Here is a 14490-nt window from a genome sequence, read left to right as displayed (position 1 = left end):
ACATGGGTGTACTTATATGCAGGTATAACACTCATACACATAAAGTAAATTAAAAAAAAATCAAGACTTGAAAGAAATTTGAATATCCCTTCAGGTACTAGGTATGAGTACTTATAAGGTGGGTGTGGTAGCCCGAGGCAGGAGGAATAGGTGTTTGAGGCCAGCCTGGGATACACAGTGAGACTATCTCAAACAACAAAATAACCCCTAAATATAGATAAAAGGGTACACAATGGAATTTAATTCTAGCTCCTTCAGTGACTGTTCCAGTAGGTATTGTAAATTGTAACCTGGTCTTGCACAGATTTAATAAACCATTGTCTTTTTTTTATGTAACCATGTATCTCAGGATTGTTAGTGTGATTTACGTTAAATATATATACTTTTTTGGTCCTTTTGAAACGGTTTCCTGTAGCTTCAGCTGGTCTGGAACTCACTATATAGACCAGGTTGGCCTCTGCTTCCTGATTGATTGCTGGGATTAAAGGCACGTGCCACCATGCCCAGCTCTCTCTCTCTCTCTCTCTCTCTCTCTCTCTCTCTCTCTCTCTCCTTGCAGGGTCTCACTGTGTAGCCCAGGCTGGCCTTCCTCCTGCCTAAGCTTCCTTAGAGCTGAGATTTCAGGCATGTACCACCATTCCTGGTTTCCGCTATCTTATTTCTTCAAAGCATCCACCACATAACTCCTATTTCCTTATTTGTTTACTGTCAGTCTCATCCCACTGGCACACAAACTTGATAAAGCCACAGTCCTTTCTTGTTTTCTATGCTCTAACAATCACAGTGTACAACAGCAGGTTTCAAAGGTTTGCACCACCATACCTGGCCTACTTTAAATATTTTTATCTGTATATTTGTGTTGTGTTGTTCAGCTGTCCCTCCTCCTTCTCCCCAGATAAGTTTCTTTAAGATGGGGTCTGAAAATCTCAATGAACAACTGGAAGAATTTTTAGCTAATATTGGAACAAGTGTACAGAAGTAAGTACTTTAAAAAAATATTTATTATTTTTATGCGTATGAGTGTATTGCTGCATGTATGTGAGCATGCAATGCCACAGAGGTCAGAAGAGGGCATCGGATTCCCCTGGAACTGGAGTTAAGGGTAGTTCATAGCCGCCATGTGGGTACTGGGAATCAAACCCTGGTCCTCTGCAAGAGCAGTCAGTGCTCTTAACCGTTGAGCCATTTCTCCAGCCCCGAAGTAAGTACTTTTTTTCTTGAAATAAAAACAAAGTGATGTAAATAAGTTAACAAGTATAAATGCCATAATTTAAACATATTTACAGCTTAATTTCCTAAAGGTTATTTTCCTGCCACAGCTGCATCTTAGAGTTTTTACTTTTCTCTAGAATGTAAACTCTAAACTCTGTAACAGTGTGAAATTTGATGACAATTTTTAATGATTGAGAGTTATCTTTTATATCTGAATAATATAGGTCAAAATAGAAATTACTAAGTAAAATTATCTTTAAAATCTAAACTGGAGACATTGCTTGGAAGATTACTAAGTTCATCTTATTTTCCAAGCCATAGAGCTTAGAGAGAGAAAACAATTTTGGTCAGGTTTGAAAGTCTGAGCAGTAATGCCATTAATCTGAGGTATGGAGAAAGATTAAAATGATTTATATTTTCTTTTTTTCGGTGCTGGGGATTGAATGCAGGCCCTCATGGATGTTAAGCATGTGCTGTATGTACTACACAGCAGTTTAAAAATTATTCTGCAGTTAGGTATCCAGTCACTTCATTAGTTTTCAAATTTGTATTGTTTCCAAAATTCCTAAATTTCAAGAGTGTTTAAAATGATTTTATGAATTTATGTTACTTTAACCACCTATACTACTTTTTTAAAAAAAGTTTCTTTTGTTTTTTTTTTCATTATGTGTGTGAGTGTTATGCCTACATGTATCTAAGTGCATTTGTGTTGTGCAGTGCCTTGGAGGACAGAAGAGGGCATCAGATTCCCTGAAACTGGAGTTTTGCATGGTGGTTAGCTGCTATGTGGGTGCTATGAATTGAACCTGGGTCCTTTGCAAGAGCAACCAGTGCTCTTAACCACTGTGCCATCTCTCCAGCCTTCCAGCCTGCCTTCCTTCCTTCCTTCCTTCCCTCCCTCCCTCCCTCCCTCCTCCTTTCCTTTCCTTTCCTTTCCTTTCCTTTCCTTTCCTTTCCTTTCCTTTCCTTTCCTTTCCTTTCCTTTTTTAAAAAATATTTTATTTAGTTTTACTTTATGTGTATGAATATATTTATTGCTTGCATGGATGTAAGTGCACCCATGTTGTACAGTGCCCACTGAGGTTAGAAGAGGGCGGCGAATACCCTAGAACTGGAGTTACAGACAATGGTTGGCTGCCATGTGGGTGCTGGGAATCAAACCTCAGTCCTCTGGAAAAACAGTCAGTGCTCTTAACTGCTGAGCCATCTCTCCAGACCCTACTGTCTCTTTCTTTAAAAAAAATTTGAAAAAAAAATATAAGCAAAATGGATTGGTAAAGAATTCTTTGTTGGTTGTGACTAATAGTAACTAATCTGTTCTCTGTATTAGTGTTCGCAGGGAAATGGATTGCGACGTAGAGACCATGCAACAGACAATAGAGGATTTGGAAGTAGCCAGTGACCCTTTGTATGTGCCTGACCCAGACCCCACCAAGTTTCCTGTTAATAGAAATTTAACTCGAAAGGCTGGATACCTAAATACTAGGAAGTAAGAAAATTACTGTCATTTTCATATAGCATGTCTTATAAGGTAATACCAAATAAATGTAAGATTTATTGTTTTGGTTTTATTAAAGGTTGAACCTTTTTAGTGGTGTATAGCTTGTTGACAAATGGAAGTATGTGAATAATTTTTAAATCCTACCTTAATGTTTATTGAATGGAGTTGTAAAAGAGATAAAACCAATTTGAATTTAAATAAATCTCTCATAACATGTGAGTGGATGCTATTAAATATCATCTATGGTACTTAACAAAATATGTGATTACAGCATCAAGTCAGATTTGAGTTTTCACTTGAAGATAGGCCAAGCTTTTTTTTTTTTTCCCTTTAATTTCCCTTTAATTTCTCAGTGCTGGGTTGGAACCCAAGCTCCTGAGCATGCCAAGCAAGAGCTTTACCATTGAGCTGTACCTTCAGCCTTTACTTGATGATAAGATGATGAAGTAGATTAACCCTAGAAATAAAATTGAATTTTTCCCTTGGAATATTGAACTATCTATCATTAAAATAGCTGCAACTTAATATTCTCCAGTCTTGTTTTGGAAACAGTACACGTGTTCATTCACACAACTGAGTCAACAAATCTAAAAGCATCTTAAAATCTGAAAAAGTGATGTACTCCTTAGCATCTTGGTGTCTTTTTGGAGGTTCTTTGTGACATGCTTTATCTTGTGTCTGGCTGATAATAAAGGAATTTTAGGTGTGTCATTATTAAAATGTCAATTTATTTTCTTTATTTAGTAAAACAGGCTTGGTGTCGTCTACCTGGGATAGACAGTTTTACTTCACACAAGGTGGAAACTTAATGAGTCAAGCCCGTGGAGATGTGGCAGGAGGCCTGGCCATGGACATAGACAACTGTTCAGTGATGGCTGTGGACTGTGAAGACAGACGATACTGTTTTCAGATCACTTCTTTTGATGGAAAAAAGTTAGTATTTTTTTCTGCTACTAATAAAGCATGTAGCATTTATAATTGCAATGGAGGATTGTTCTTTTGTTAGAATATAGACATTTATATATACTACATATAGAAGGTAATTTGCTTTCTGAGTTCAATTATTTTTCTAATTTTTAAAATGGTTTTTTTTTTTGGTCTTTTTAAGACAGGGTCTCCCTATAGCCCGAGCTGTCCTGGAACTCACTGTGTAGACCAGGCTGGCCTTGAACTCACAGAGATCTGCCTGTCTCTGCCTCCCAAGTGCTGGGACTACAGGCTTGTGCCACCATGCCTGGCTTAAAATGATTTTTAAAAAAATATTTTTATTATTTTTTGTGTACTGCCTGCATGTGTGTAAGTGCACCCATGTCATGCAGTGCCCTCAGAGGTCAGAAGATGGTGTTGGATCTCCTGGAACTGGAGTTATTATTGACGGTTGTTAGCTGCCATGTGGTGCTGGGAATCAAACCTCAGTCCTCTGCAAGAGCAGTCAGTGCTCTTAACTGCTGAGCCATCTCTCCAGCCCCTTAAAATGATTTCTTAATACTTTGAGGTTGTCAAAGCAACAAATGGTATGAACCTATGAATTCATGTTAAGAGACTGATGATTGAAAAATCCTACATAGTATTAGGAAGGCAGTCTAAGAGTGTCAGTTATGTAGCTGTGAAGTTCATACTTTGGCACCATTATTTACTCTGTGATCTTTTTTTATTTTATGTGTAAGAGTGTATTGCCTGCATTATGTAAGTGCCCACAGAAGTCAGAGGAGGATGTTAGATCCCCTGGAACTGTAGTTACGAATAGTTTTTAGCCACCATGTGGATGTTGGGATTTGAACCTAGATCTTCTGCAAGAACAGCCAGTGCTCTTAACCACTGAGCCATCTCTCCAGCCCCTACCCTGGTCTTAAATAAGTTACTTTGTAGTTTCTGTTTTTTTCTACATATCAAATGGAGGCAGAAGAGTTGTAATATAATTTGTACTTTGTAAATTGTCATGAGGAATAGACAGACACTTTACATGTATGATGTGCTGCTCATGTGTGATGTGTAGGTTCTAACAATAATTTTATTTTGAAATGTTAATCTGATACTTCTGATCAGGTTGTTTTGTCCATTATTTATCATTCCCTTTAAAAAATCCAGTTACCTTTACATTAAATGAGAATCTTTAAAAGCATTCTTAGAAAAAAGAGTATGGAAAAATCCTATAATTTTATTAATGAATAGCAATATTTTTTTGTTTGTTGCTTTCTAGTTTTTATCCTGAATCCCTCCCCTCCCCCCCTTCTAGTCTCCCTCATCATGAACCTAGACTCTTGGGAAGTCTAGGCAAATACTGTACCAGTGAGCTACATCCCTAGCTCTTTTATAACATTCGTTTTGAGATATTTTCTCAATAAGTTATCCAGATTGGCCTTCAACTTGTTCTCTTACCTCAGCTTCCCAAGTATTTTAGGATTAGAGACATGCCACCATGTCTGGCCCAAGTACATTTTAAAACACTTATTTTTTAAAAATTTTATGTGCATGAGTGTTTTGCCTGAATGTATGGAAGTGTGTTTGTGCGTGCAGTGCTCTCAGAAGCCAGGGTAGGGCATCAGATTTCCTGGAGCTGAAGTTATGCATGGTTATTAGCCCCGATGTGGGCTCTGGGAACTGAACTTCGGTCATCTTGCAAGAGCAGTTAGTGCTCTTAACCACTGAGCCATACTCTCTAGCCTCCAAGTATGTTTTTTAAATAATTGAAGAATAGGTGGCTGGAGAGATGGCTGAGTGGTTGAGAGCACTGACTGCTCTTGCAGAGGACCTGGGTTTGATTCCCAGCACCCACATGGCGGCTCCAAACCATCCTTAACTCCAGTTCCAGGAGCATCCTATACCCTCTTCTGACCTCTGAGGCATTTCACTACACCGGTGCACTCACATACATGCAGGCAAATATACTCATACACATAAATTAAAAATACTAAATAAAATACATTAAAAAAATAATTGAACAACTGCAAACAGAAGTCAATCTGCATCTACTAATTGAAAAAGATTTCAGGGGCATGAATAGTTCAGCAGTTAAGAGTATGTACTGCTCTTCCAGAAGACCTAAGTTCAATTCCCAGCACCCATGTCATGTGACTCACAACTACCTGTAACTCCTGCTCCAGGGAATCTGACACCTCTGGCCTCTGAGGGCACTGACATGCCTGCATACCTCCTTTCAGATACATAATTTAAAGTAGTTAATAAACCATTTTAAGCTGGGTGTGGTAGCACACGCCTTTAATCCCAATACTTGGGAGGCCGAGGCAGGCGAATCTCTCTGAGTTCAAGGCCAGCTTGGTCTACATAGTTCCAGGATAGCTGGGGCTACAGAGACACCCTGTCACAAAAAGACCAAACCAAACCAAACCAAACAAAAAAAACATTTTATAACTGGTATATTGTGATCTTTTAAGAAACATGCAACATAATTAAAACATTTTCCTAATGATGGATGTTTAGATTAGTGGTGATTGATTTTGACCTTTGAATTTTCTTAATGTTTAGGAAGAACTTTTAGGTTCCCTGAAAGTAATTATATATTTATGTACACTAAGATATTTTCCCATTCCTTCTATAGATATACAATGAATTGTCAATGCTGTAACTTCAGAGTCCCTGTATTCAGTTAGCAAAACAAACAGATTACTAATAGATTACTACCACTGTTTACATCTCTGTCTTTTTAGTTAACAAATTTTATAAAAAAATTTATTTTTATGTGTATGAGTATTTTGCCTGCATGTATATAAATGTACTATGTGCATGTAATGCCTACAGAGGCCAGGAGAGGGTGTTGGGTCCCCTGGAACTAGAGTTACGGGTGATTGTTAGCTGCTTTGTGGGTGCTGGGAACTGAACCCAGGTTCTCTGCAACTGCTGAGCCACCTCTCCAGCTCCTGTATTTTTAGTTTTTGCTAATGCTTGATGTGATTTCCATTTTTTAAATTCCTGATGTGATATAAAATTAGTAAAAATTAGTTTTTCTCTTAAAATACTACATACAGAAAAGCCATGTGTTTCTTGTTAGTGATTCACATACTGGAAATTGAATTTATCTCTGTTAAAGGAGAAACTATCAATAATGAAGTTAGTATTTTCTAGTTAGATCACTGATAGAAGTGTCAGGAAGTTGAAATGGAGTATCTTACCATCATGCTCTGTCTTCTGTGGCCTAGGAACTATTTGATTTTGGTACATCTTGATGTAGACAGCCATGCAGAGTTGTTAAGTCTTAAATCCTGATGCTTCTGGTGGTCTCTTTTCCTAAGAGACTGTCAGTTATGTTTTGTTTTTTTCTGTTCATTTGTTGTTTATTATTGTGTGTGTATATGTCTGTGAGGGTGTGTGTGTGTGTGTGTGTGTGTGTGTGTGTGTGTGAGAGAGAGAGAGAGACAGACAGACAGACAGACAGACAGACAGACAGACAAACAGTAAGTACACCAGTCAGAGAGAGAGAGAAAGGTGAAGGTCAAAGTAAAGCCTTTGGGAGTTGGCTCTCTCCTTCCACCATGTAGGTTCTGGGGATTGAACTCAGGTTCTCAGGTTAGGTGGCGAGTGCCTTTACCTGCTAAGCCATTGTACCAACCCATGTTTTTTTCTTTTTAATTTTAAAGTTGATATTAAAACTTTCCCTCTTTTTCCTTTAGATCTTCAATTTTGCAAGCAGAGAGTAAAAAAGACCATGAAGAGGTAAAATTTTATATCTAGTTAATTTCTTATTTTTTAATTTATTTTTATTTTGTGTGTATGAGTATTATGCATCCATATTGTGCAGTGCTTGTGGAGAACAGAAGAGGGCATTGGAGTCCCTGAAACTGGAGTTGAGGATCGTTGTTAGCTGCCATGTGGGTGCTGGGATTCAAACTTGGATTTTCTGTAAGAACAGCCAGTGTTCTTAACCACCGAGCCATCTCTCCAGCCCCCTAGTTAATTTCTTCAGCAATATTTAAAAATATTTTTTCTGAGGATAAAACTTAATGTATTCATTAGAGAAAATTTGGGAAAATCCTAGTAAAACAAAAGTCAGTTTTAAAGTATTTTTTCTGAGTAATATTTTAACTTTTTTATACAATTTTATAGTTGGAGGGACCTTAGACCTCGTGTCTTCACTGTCTTAAAGGACTATATTCGGCAGTGACCTTGTTAGCGTTGCTTCTGGCAGGCTGTTAGTATCATGAGGTGACAGTTTACACTCTGCTTTCACTAGCCTTTGAGACACTGCTGCACTAAGAACACAGTGGCAGCAGATGTGGTACAAGAAGCAACTAAAGCTTAAACTTTGGGGAAATGAAAGACAGAAAAACAAAAATTTGGGAGGCCCTGTTCTTTCTCACAAGCCTTTTAGTTGTGGCTCCAGTTTTACTTCTGGTATTTCACATATGGAAGGTAAGGTACTGTCCAGGACTGATACTTAGTGTTTTCAGAAATGTTCTTCCATAAAAATAAGCCAGAGCTTGCTTTTGATTCTTTTTATCTAGTATTATGATTTTGCTGATAAAAGACAGAATTGGAAATTATATAGAGATCATGGAAAAGAGTTCATATTGGTACTTGCTCTTGGTCTCTGAGGAACACAGATGTTTCTGCTCTCTGCATGGTTTACCCAACAAAATATTAGCTTCTTAATGTCCATCAGGCACTGGAATCCTAGAAAGTGAAGCAGATGGTGATAAGAGTGTTCTGTGTGTTGAAAGAAGGGAGATGTATAAAATACATTCACCAGAAAGATATGTGTTAATTTTTTCACATAAATATTAATTATGGTTTCTGAGTTCAGACTATCATGTTTGGTGGAATTAAGGAGGAACTAATATAAAAAGATAAATGAGACTATTAAGTTATGATGTAGCATGATTAGTTTTTATTTTCTTGTATAAATAAACTTATGTTTTACGTGCATATGCTTTACAGCAAGGTGTTTCCATTTTGTTTTGTTCATGGTGCTGGGGATTGAGCCCAGGATCTCAGACATTTTATTAAGCATGTGATTAACCACTGAGCTATACCCCACCCCAGGTATTTTCTTATAAAGATTTGTGCTGCTTCTAATGAAAATTCTGTTTCAGTTGAATAGTGAATAGCTTCCCTTAGTAGAGAAACTTTCTTTGTTGAAAAGAACATTATTAATCATACTTTTGTATTTTTCCTTTTTCATAGCTGGGAGCCGAAGATTTCCTCTACCCGCCCCCCAGCCCAAGGAGCAGGGAAAGTACGAGGGTGGAGCTGCATTTTTTTTGTTGTTGTTTTTCTTTTAAGAATGGGAACAGAACAGCTGAAATGAGGATGGTTCTTCTTGGCCTGAAATGTAGGCCAGAGAGAGAGAGAGAGAATGCCGGCTGGCCTAGCACACGAGCGTGCTTGCTTGATTGCCGGCACTGTATTTTTTTCAAAATATTTTATTTCTTATTTTTATTTTATATGTATGAGTGTATTGCCTGAATGTATGTGAGTGCACCTGTGTCGTGCAATGCCGTGGAGGTCTGAAGAGGGCTTTGGATTCCCCTGGAACTGGAGTTAAGGACGATTCGTAGCCCCATGTGGGTGCTGGGAATTGAACCCGGTCCTCTGCAAGAGCAGTCAGTGCTCTTAACCTCTGAGCCATCTCTCCAGCCCCAAAATGAAGTAATTTTTTAAAGATTTATTTTTTTATTTTTTGGTCTTTTTGAAACAGGGTGTCTCTGTAGCCCCTGCTGGCCTATAACTCCCTATGTAGATCACGCTGGCCTTGAACTTACAGTGATCTGCCTGCCTCTGCCTCCCGAGTGTTAAGATTTATTTTAATTATGTGTATATGTGTGTTTCTCTGTGTGGGTATGTGCACATGAGTGCGGGTGCCTGTGGAAGACAGGGATGCTGGATTCCCCCAGGAGCTGCAGTTACAGACCATTATGAGCCATCTGACCTGGTTGCTGGGAGTTGAACTCAGGTCCTCTGGAAGAACAGTACATGTTCTTAACTGCTGAGCCATCTCTCCAGCCCCAAAATGAAGTAATTTTGTGGCTTACATGGCTTTTATTAATTAAATTACAACTTCTCAAATTCTATAATCTCAAGTTCAGAATCTGTATGATTTGGTTTGGGTAGTTGTAGTATATCATGCATGAGGGTCTGATTGTCTCAGAACAATATGTTATTTCACAATAATTGAAACCAGTCAACAAATAACTGGGTGCCACGGAGTGGGTAAAATGTAGGAGAAAAAGAATCCATGGCTTCCTCCCTCTAGGAACTATCAATATGGTGAGGCAAAACCAAGACTGTGTAACATGTCATACAAAACAGGATGTGATCAGACGCATGTGGTAAGGAATGCACATAATGATCATTTACAGGCTTACAGTCTGAGATTGTTAGAATCAATGAGTACTTTAGCCTTAGAGAAAATTTTGCAGAGATGCTGGAAACTCAAGCTAAGATTTGTTTGTATTTTAAGGAAAAAGAAGGTATTGCGAATAATACAATAAAATAAAAGCTCAAATACAGAAATGGTATGTGGATGAAAACTAGTGTGTAAAAAAGATTCTTGGTAAAGACTATAGAAACTGAAGTGTGCACTCAGATCACCTGTGAATCTTGTTCCAGATACATGTTATGATTTTGGTACATCTGTAATGATGCAGCCCGAACAGCCTGCATGTGGAAATACCTTAGTAGCTCTAATTTATATTTTAAACATAAGAGCATACTGACAATTCAGAGTTATATCAAACTTTTTGTTTCTTATTAATTCTAATCCTTTTTTTGAAAAAATCAAAACAGGAAACTGCTGCACGAGTAAATCAGTGTGCTCTGGAAGCTGTTACTCCTTCCCCATCTTTCCAGCAGAGACATGAGAGCTTGCGTCCAGCAGGGTGAGTTAGCACATGGGGTTATTTAAAGAACAATGTGAGCTATTTAAAATGTTAGTGAGCACTTTGATTTTAGCAGTACCACTTAGATTAGTACTAAATAGTTCTCTGAATACATATTTTCAAAATGAGAAATTTACTAATAAGGGGGCTAAATAAATAAATTTATTTCCCTAGATTGTCCAGATAAACCTCTAGACTGAGATTATTATTTATGATTTTGTTTTTGTGTTTTTGTGGGTCTCTGTGTATGCGTGTACATGTGCATGTGGATACACACATCTGTGTGTACAGGTGTGCATGCATGGGTGTGTGGGTGCCTGTTGAGGACAGAGATTAACAAGGTGGGAACCTTATTTTGACAGGCAGGGTCTCTCACTGAACCTGGAGCTCATTGATTTGGCTAGGGTGACTGGCCAGTGAGTTCCAGGGATCTTCTTGTTTCTGTGTCCTCAGCACTATGGCTGCAGGTGCACGCTGCCACAGACAGCTTTTATACATGAGTGTTGAGGATCTAAATTCATGTCCTCCTGCTTACACAGCAAACACTTTACCAACTGAGCCATCTCCCTAGTTCCAGTTCGTGTGTGTGTGTGTGTGTGTGTGTGTGTGTGTGTGTGTGTGTGTGTGCGCGCGCGCGCATTTACATTCTTTTAAAGATAGGGTCTCCCTGTAGTCCCAGTTGGCCTGGAACTTGCTATGTAAACCAGGCTGACCTTGATCTTGAAGAGATCCACCTGCCTCTTCCTCCTGTGCTGGGATTAAAGGTGTACACTACCATGCCTGGCTTCATGTTTTTTATTTTTATTTTTTTAATTTTATGTGTATGCATATATTGTCTGCATGTAGGTGAGTGCACCTGTGTTGTGCAATGCCCGCAGAGGACAGAAGAGGCTGTCGGATCCCCTGGAACTGGAGTTACAGACAATTGTTAGCTGCCATGTGGGTGTTGGGATTCGAACCTGGGTCTTCTGCAAGAACAGTCAGTGTTCTTAACTGCTGAGCCATCTCTCCAGCCCCTTTCATGTTTAATAATGGGAAAGAAAGAAATCTGTTATTAAATAAAGAACTATGATTTGGAATTATGTTTTTATTTTATTTTTTGAGACAGGATCTAACTTTGTAGACCAGGGTGGTCTAGAACTTGTGATTGTCCATTCTCTGCCTCCTGAGTGCTGGGATTACAGACAAGTGCCTCATGCCTTGGGACTGTTTTTATTGAAATTTTATTGAAGTTTATTGAATTTGCTTTATTCTCTCATTGACTTAAAATATTCTGTTTTTGTTTTTTCATAATCTGCTGCACGTTGAACTTCTGAAAGAGAAAGCTAAATTCAGTGCCTTCTTTTCTTTGTTTCTTAGACAATCTCGACCACCAACAGCTCGAACTAGTAGTTCTGGATCCTTAGGATCAGAGTCCACAAACTTGGCTGCTCTTTCTCTAGATTCTCTGGTTGCCCCAGATACGCCAATACAGTTTGATATAATTTCTCCTGTGTGTGAAGATCAGCCTGGACAGGCAAAAGCTTCTGGCCAAGGAGGCAGGTAAGTAATGACAGCACAGGGACTTTGTTCTGTGATTTACAAGATCTATGATTCTATTTCTACATCTGAGTTATCTTTAGACATCATATGCATCAGCTGTGATGTCCTTTGTGTCATTGTCTAATAGCATTTTAATAGTGAGAATAGAGCTATGCAGGTTTTTCTGTTTTTCTTCTGCATCAGTTAACGGTGTTAGGGTAATCAGAATTCAAAAATATCTAATTCTGAATTGCTTATCAAGTCTGTTTCTTGGGCATTTGCTCTAACCGTTGCATGAGAAAGTTGATAGTTCTATCTTTAGTTTGAGACACTATTTTAAAAATTCTGTAGTATAATACATGTATTATAGGTGTATTAAAAATATACCAAATATGGGATTAGGATGTACTTGGTAGAGTGCTTGCCTACCATGCATGAAGCCTTGGATTTAATCTCTAGCACCACAGAAAAACCAGACATGTTTAGCTCATACCTGTAGTCCTGGATGCAGGAGATTGATTCAGAGGTTTAAGGTTATCCTTGGCTACATAGAGAATTCAGGGCCAGTCTGGGCTAGAATAAGGAAGAATAATCTTGTAAGTTTTAACAATTTTTTTTTGTATAGATGAAGGAAATAGGACTATGGCAAATCATTTATTAAGTAGGTTGGGCACTTAATAAATTAATTTGGATATGAGATGGGTACAATCAAGAAAAAGTCATTTATAGAAATATACTAAGCATGCTTACTTGCACAAATGCTAGTACTCCAGACCTGTATTACAGACATCAATAGCTTTTATTTTTGATGTGTGTGTGTTTTCATGTGTGTGCAGGTGAACACACATTTATGCACATGTGTATGGAGGCCAAAGGATGATTCAGGTGTTGTTCCTAGGGACCATTCCTCAACTATCTACTTTTCCCTTGATACAAGATCTCTCGCTGGCCTGGAGCTTGCCAAGTCAGCTGACTATCCAAGGAGCCCCAGGGATCTATTTGTCTGCTTTCCTAGTACTGGGATTGCAAGTGTGCAATTCCGTTGGCCTTTTTTTGTTTGTTTGTTTGAGACAGGATCTCACTGTGTAGTCCTGACTGACCTGGAGCTTGATCTACAGACCAGGCTGGCCTTAAAGATCCACCTGCCTCTGCCTGAGGTTAAAGGCATGTGTTACCGCCTGGCACACTTGACTTTTTTAACCTGGGTTCTAGGGATGGAACTCAGGTCTAACTGAGCCATCTTCCCAGCCCCTGTCCTGTAATCTTAATGCCAGCATTATTTAGAGCAACTTTGCAATCTGCTTTCAAGACTTAACTTTGAATTGTACATTTCCTGCCCAACATTGTGTTTGTGTCACAAGCTAAGAACTGTAAGGTAGCTTCTATCTCTAGTTCACTTTTCTCCTTGCATTGTTACTTTTGCCTTGAGAAATACAGGGTTTTGTTTTGTTTGTGGTGCTGGAGGATCAAACCCAGGCTTTATATATCTTAGGCAAGCACTCTTAGGAGTTAGTATGTATGCACTCAACCTTAGGAAGTACAGGTTAAAAAAAATATACATTTAGAACTAGAAAATGTTAAATCTTTATAGTGAACTTGAAACTTGTATTTAACCAAAACTGAAGTTTTTACAGTTCCAGGAAACCCCTGGCATTTTTCTCAAGCCTCTATGAGTGTAGCTGAGTCATTCTTCCACTATGGTAGCTGATTTTAATTAAAAACTTTGGCAAAGACTGTTGCCTCTCTGCTCTCTCCTCCCTCCTTTTTAAATAAACCTGCAATTTGTTTTGTTAAAACAACAACAACAAAAACTTTGGCAAGGTAGTTTATTATTGATCTGATTTGTTGTATGTGGCTAAACTTCCAATTAGTTGTGCCTTCTAAAATGCAGTAACATAGGGCTGAAAGAGAGAAACAGCAACATGGTTTGGCCTTAATTAAGCAGTGTGGAGGATGGCACTTGCATCATAGTAGTTTGGCATCTCATGACTGAGCAGGGCATTTTTGATGTAAATATATGTGTAAAGTTTTGTGATTCAGTTTTAAACTTTGGTTTCAGTTAGATTTCTTGCAATGTGACTCATGGTGACTGAACATTTTATTTTTTCCTAAACTTCAGGCGTACAAATCCATTTGGAGAATCTGGAGGAAGTATAAAATCAGAAGCTGAAGGTAGAGAAGATTGCAATATTCTTACATTTTAGAATGACTCATAGTAAACTGAAAAATTGTCATTTACATTTGCTTTGCTGCTATGCTCAGTTTTAATATTGTTTTTACTTCAGAATATTCTCTTAACTTGCTCATAGTACACTTAAGGAAACTTAATCTGACTTCAGGTGTTACTCAGATAAAATTGTAGAATATAGTGTATACTTTTGATCTCATAATCAAATTCTTCGTAATTAACTTTTAAGATTTTCC

General features: G+C 38.2%; 1 protein-coding gene across 1 annotated transcript in view; it reads left to right on the top strand.

Moving 5' to 3' along the window:
* Appl1 (adaptor protein, phosphotyrosine interacting with PH domain and leucine zipper 1) overlaps positions 1–14490 on the top strand; it is a 41516-nt gene that overhangs the window by 19444 nt on the left and 7582 nt on the right. Inside the window, exons 9-15 of the mRNA XM_008849286.3 lie at positions 896–978; positions 2543–2701; positions 3458–3646; positions 7342–7384; positions 10394–10545; positions 11905–12087; positions 14186–14238. Coding sequence (XP_008847508.1) covers positions 896–978; positions 2543–2701; positions 3458–3646; positions 7342–7384; positions 10394–10545; positions 11905–12087; positions 14186–14238 — 862 coding nt within the window. The remainder of the gene's footprint in view (positions 1–895; positions 979–2542; positions 2702–3457; positions 3647–7341; positions 7385–10393; positions 10546–11904; positions 12088–14185; positions 14239–14490) is intronic.

Source organism: Nannospalax galili, unplaced genomic scaffold, assembly GCF_000622305.1.
Source record: "Nannospalax galili isolate Female #2095 unplaced genomic scaffold, S.galili_v1.0 scaffold505, whole genome shotgun sequence".
In the NCBI taxonomy this organism is placed as follows: Eukaryota; Metazoa; Chordata; class Mammalia; order Rodentia; family Spalacidae; genus Nannospalax; species Nannospalax galili.
The sequence above is the reverse complement of the archived record's forward strand: the minus strand, read 5'-3'. Positions and strand labels throughout refer to the sequence as shown.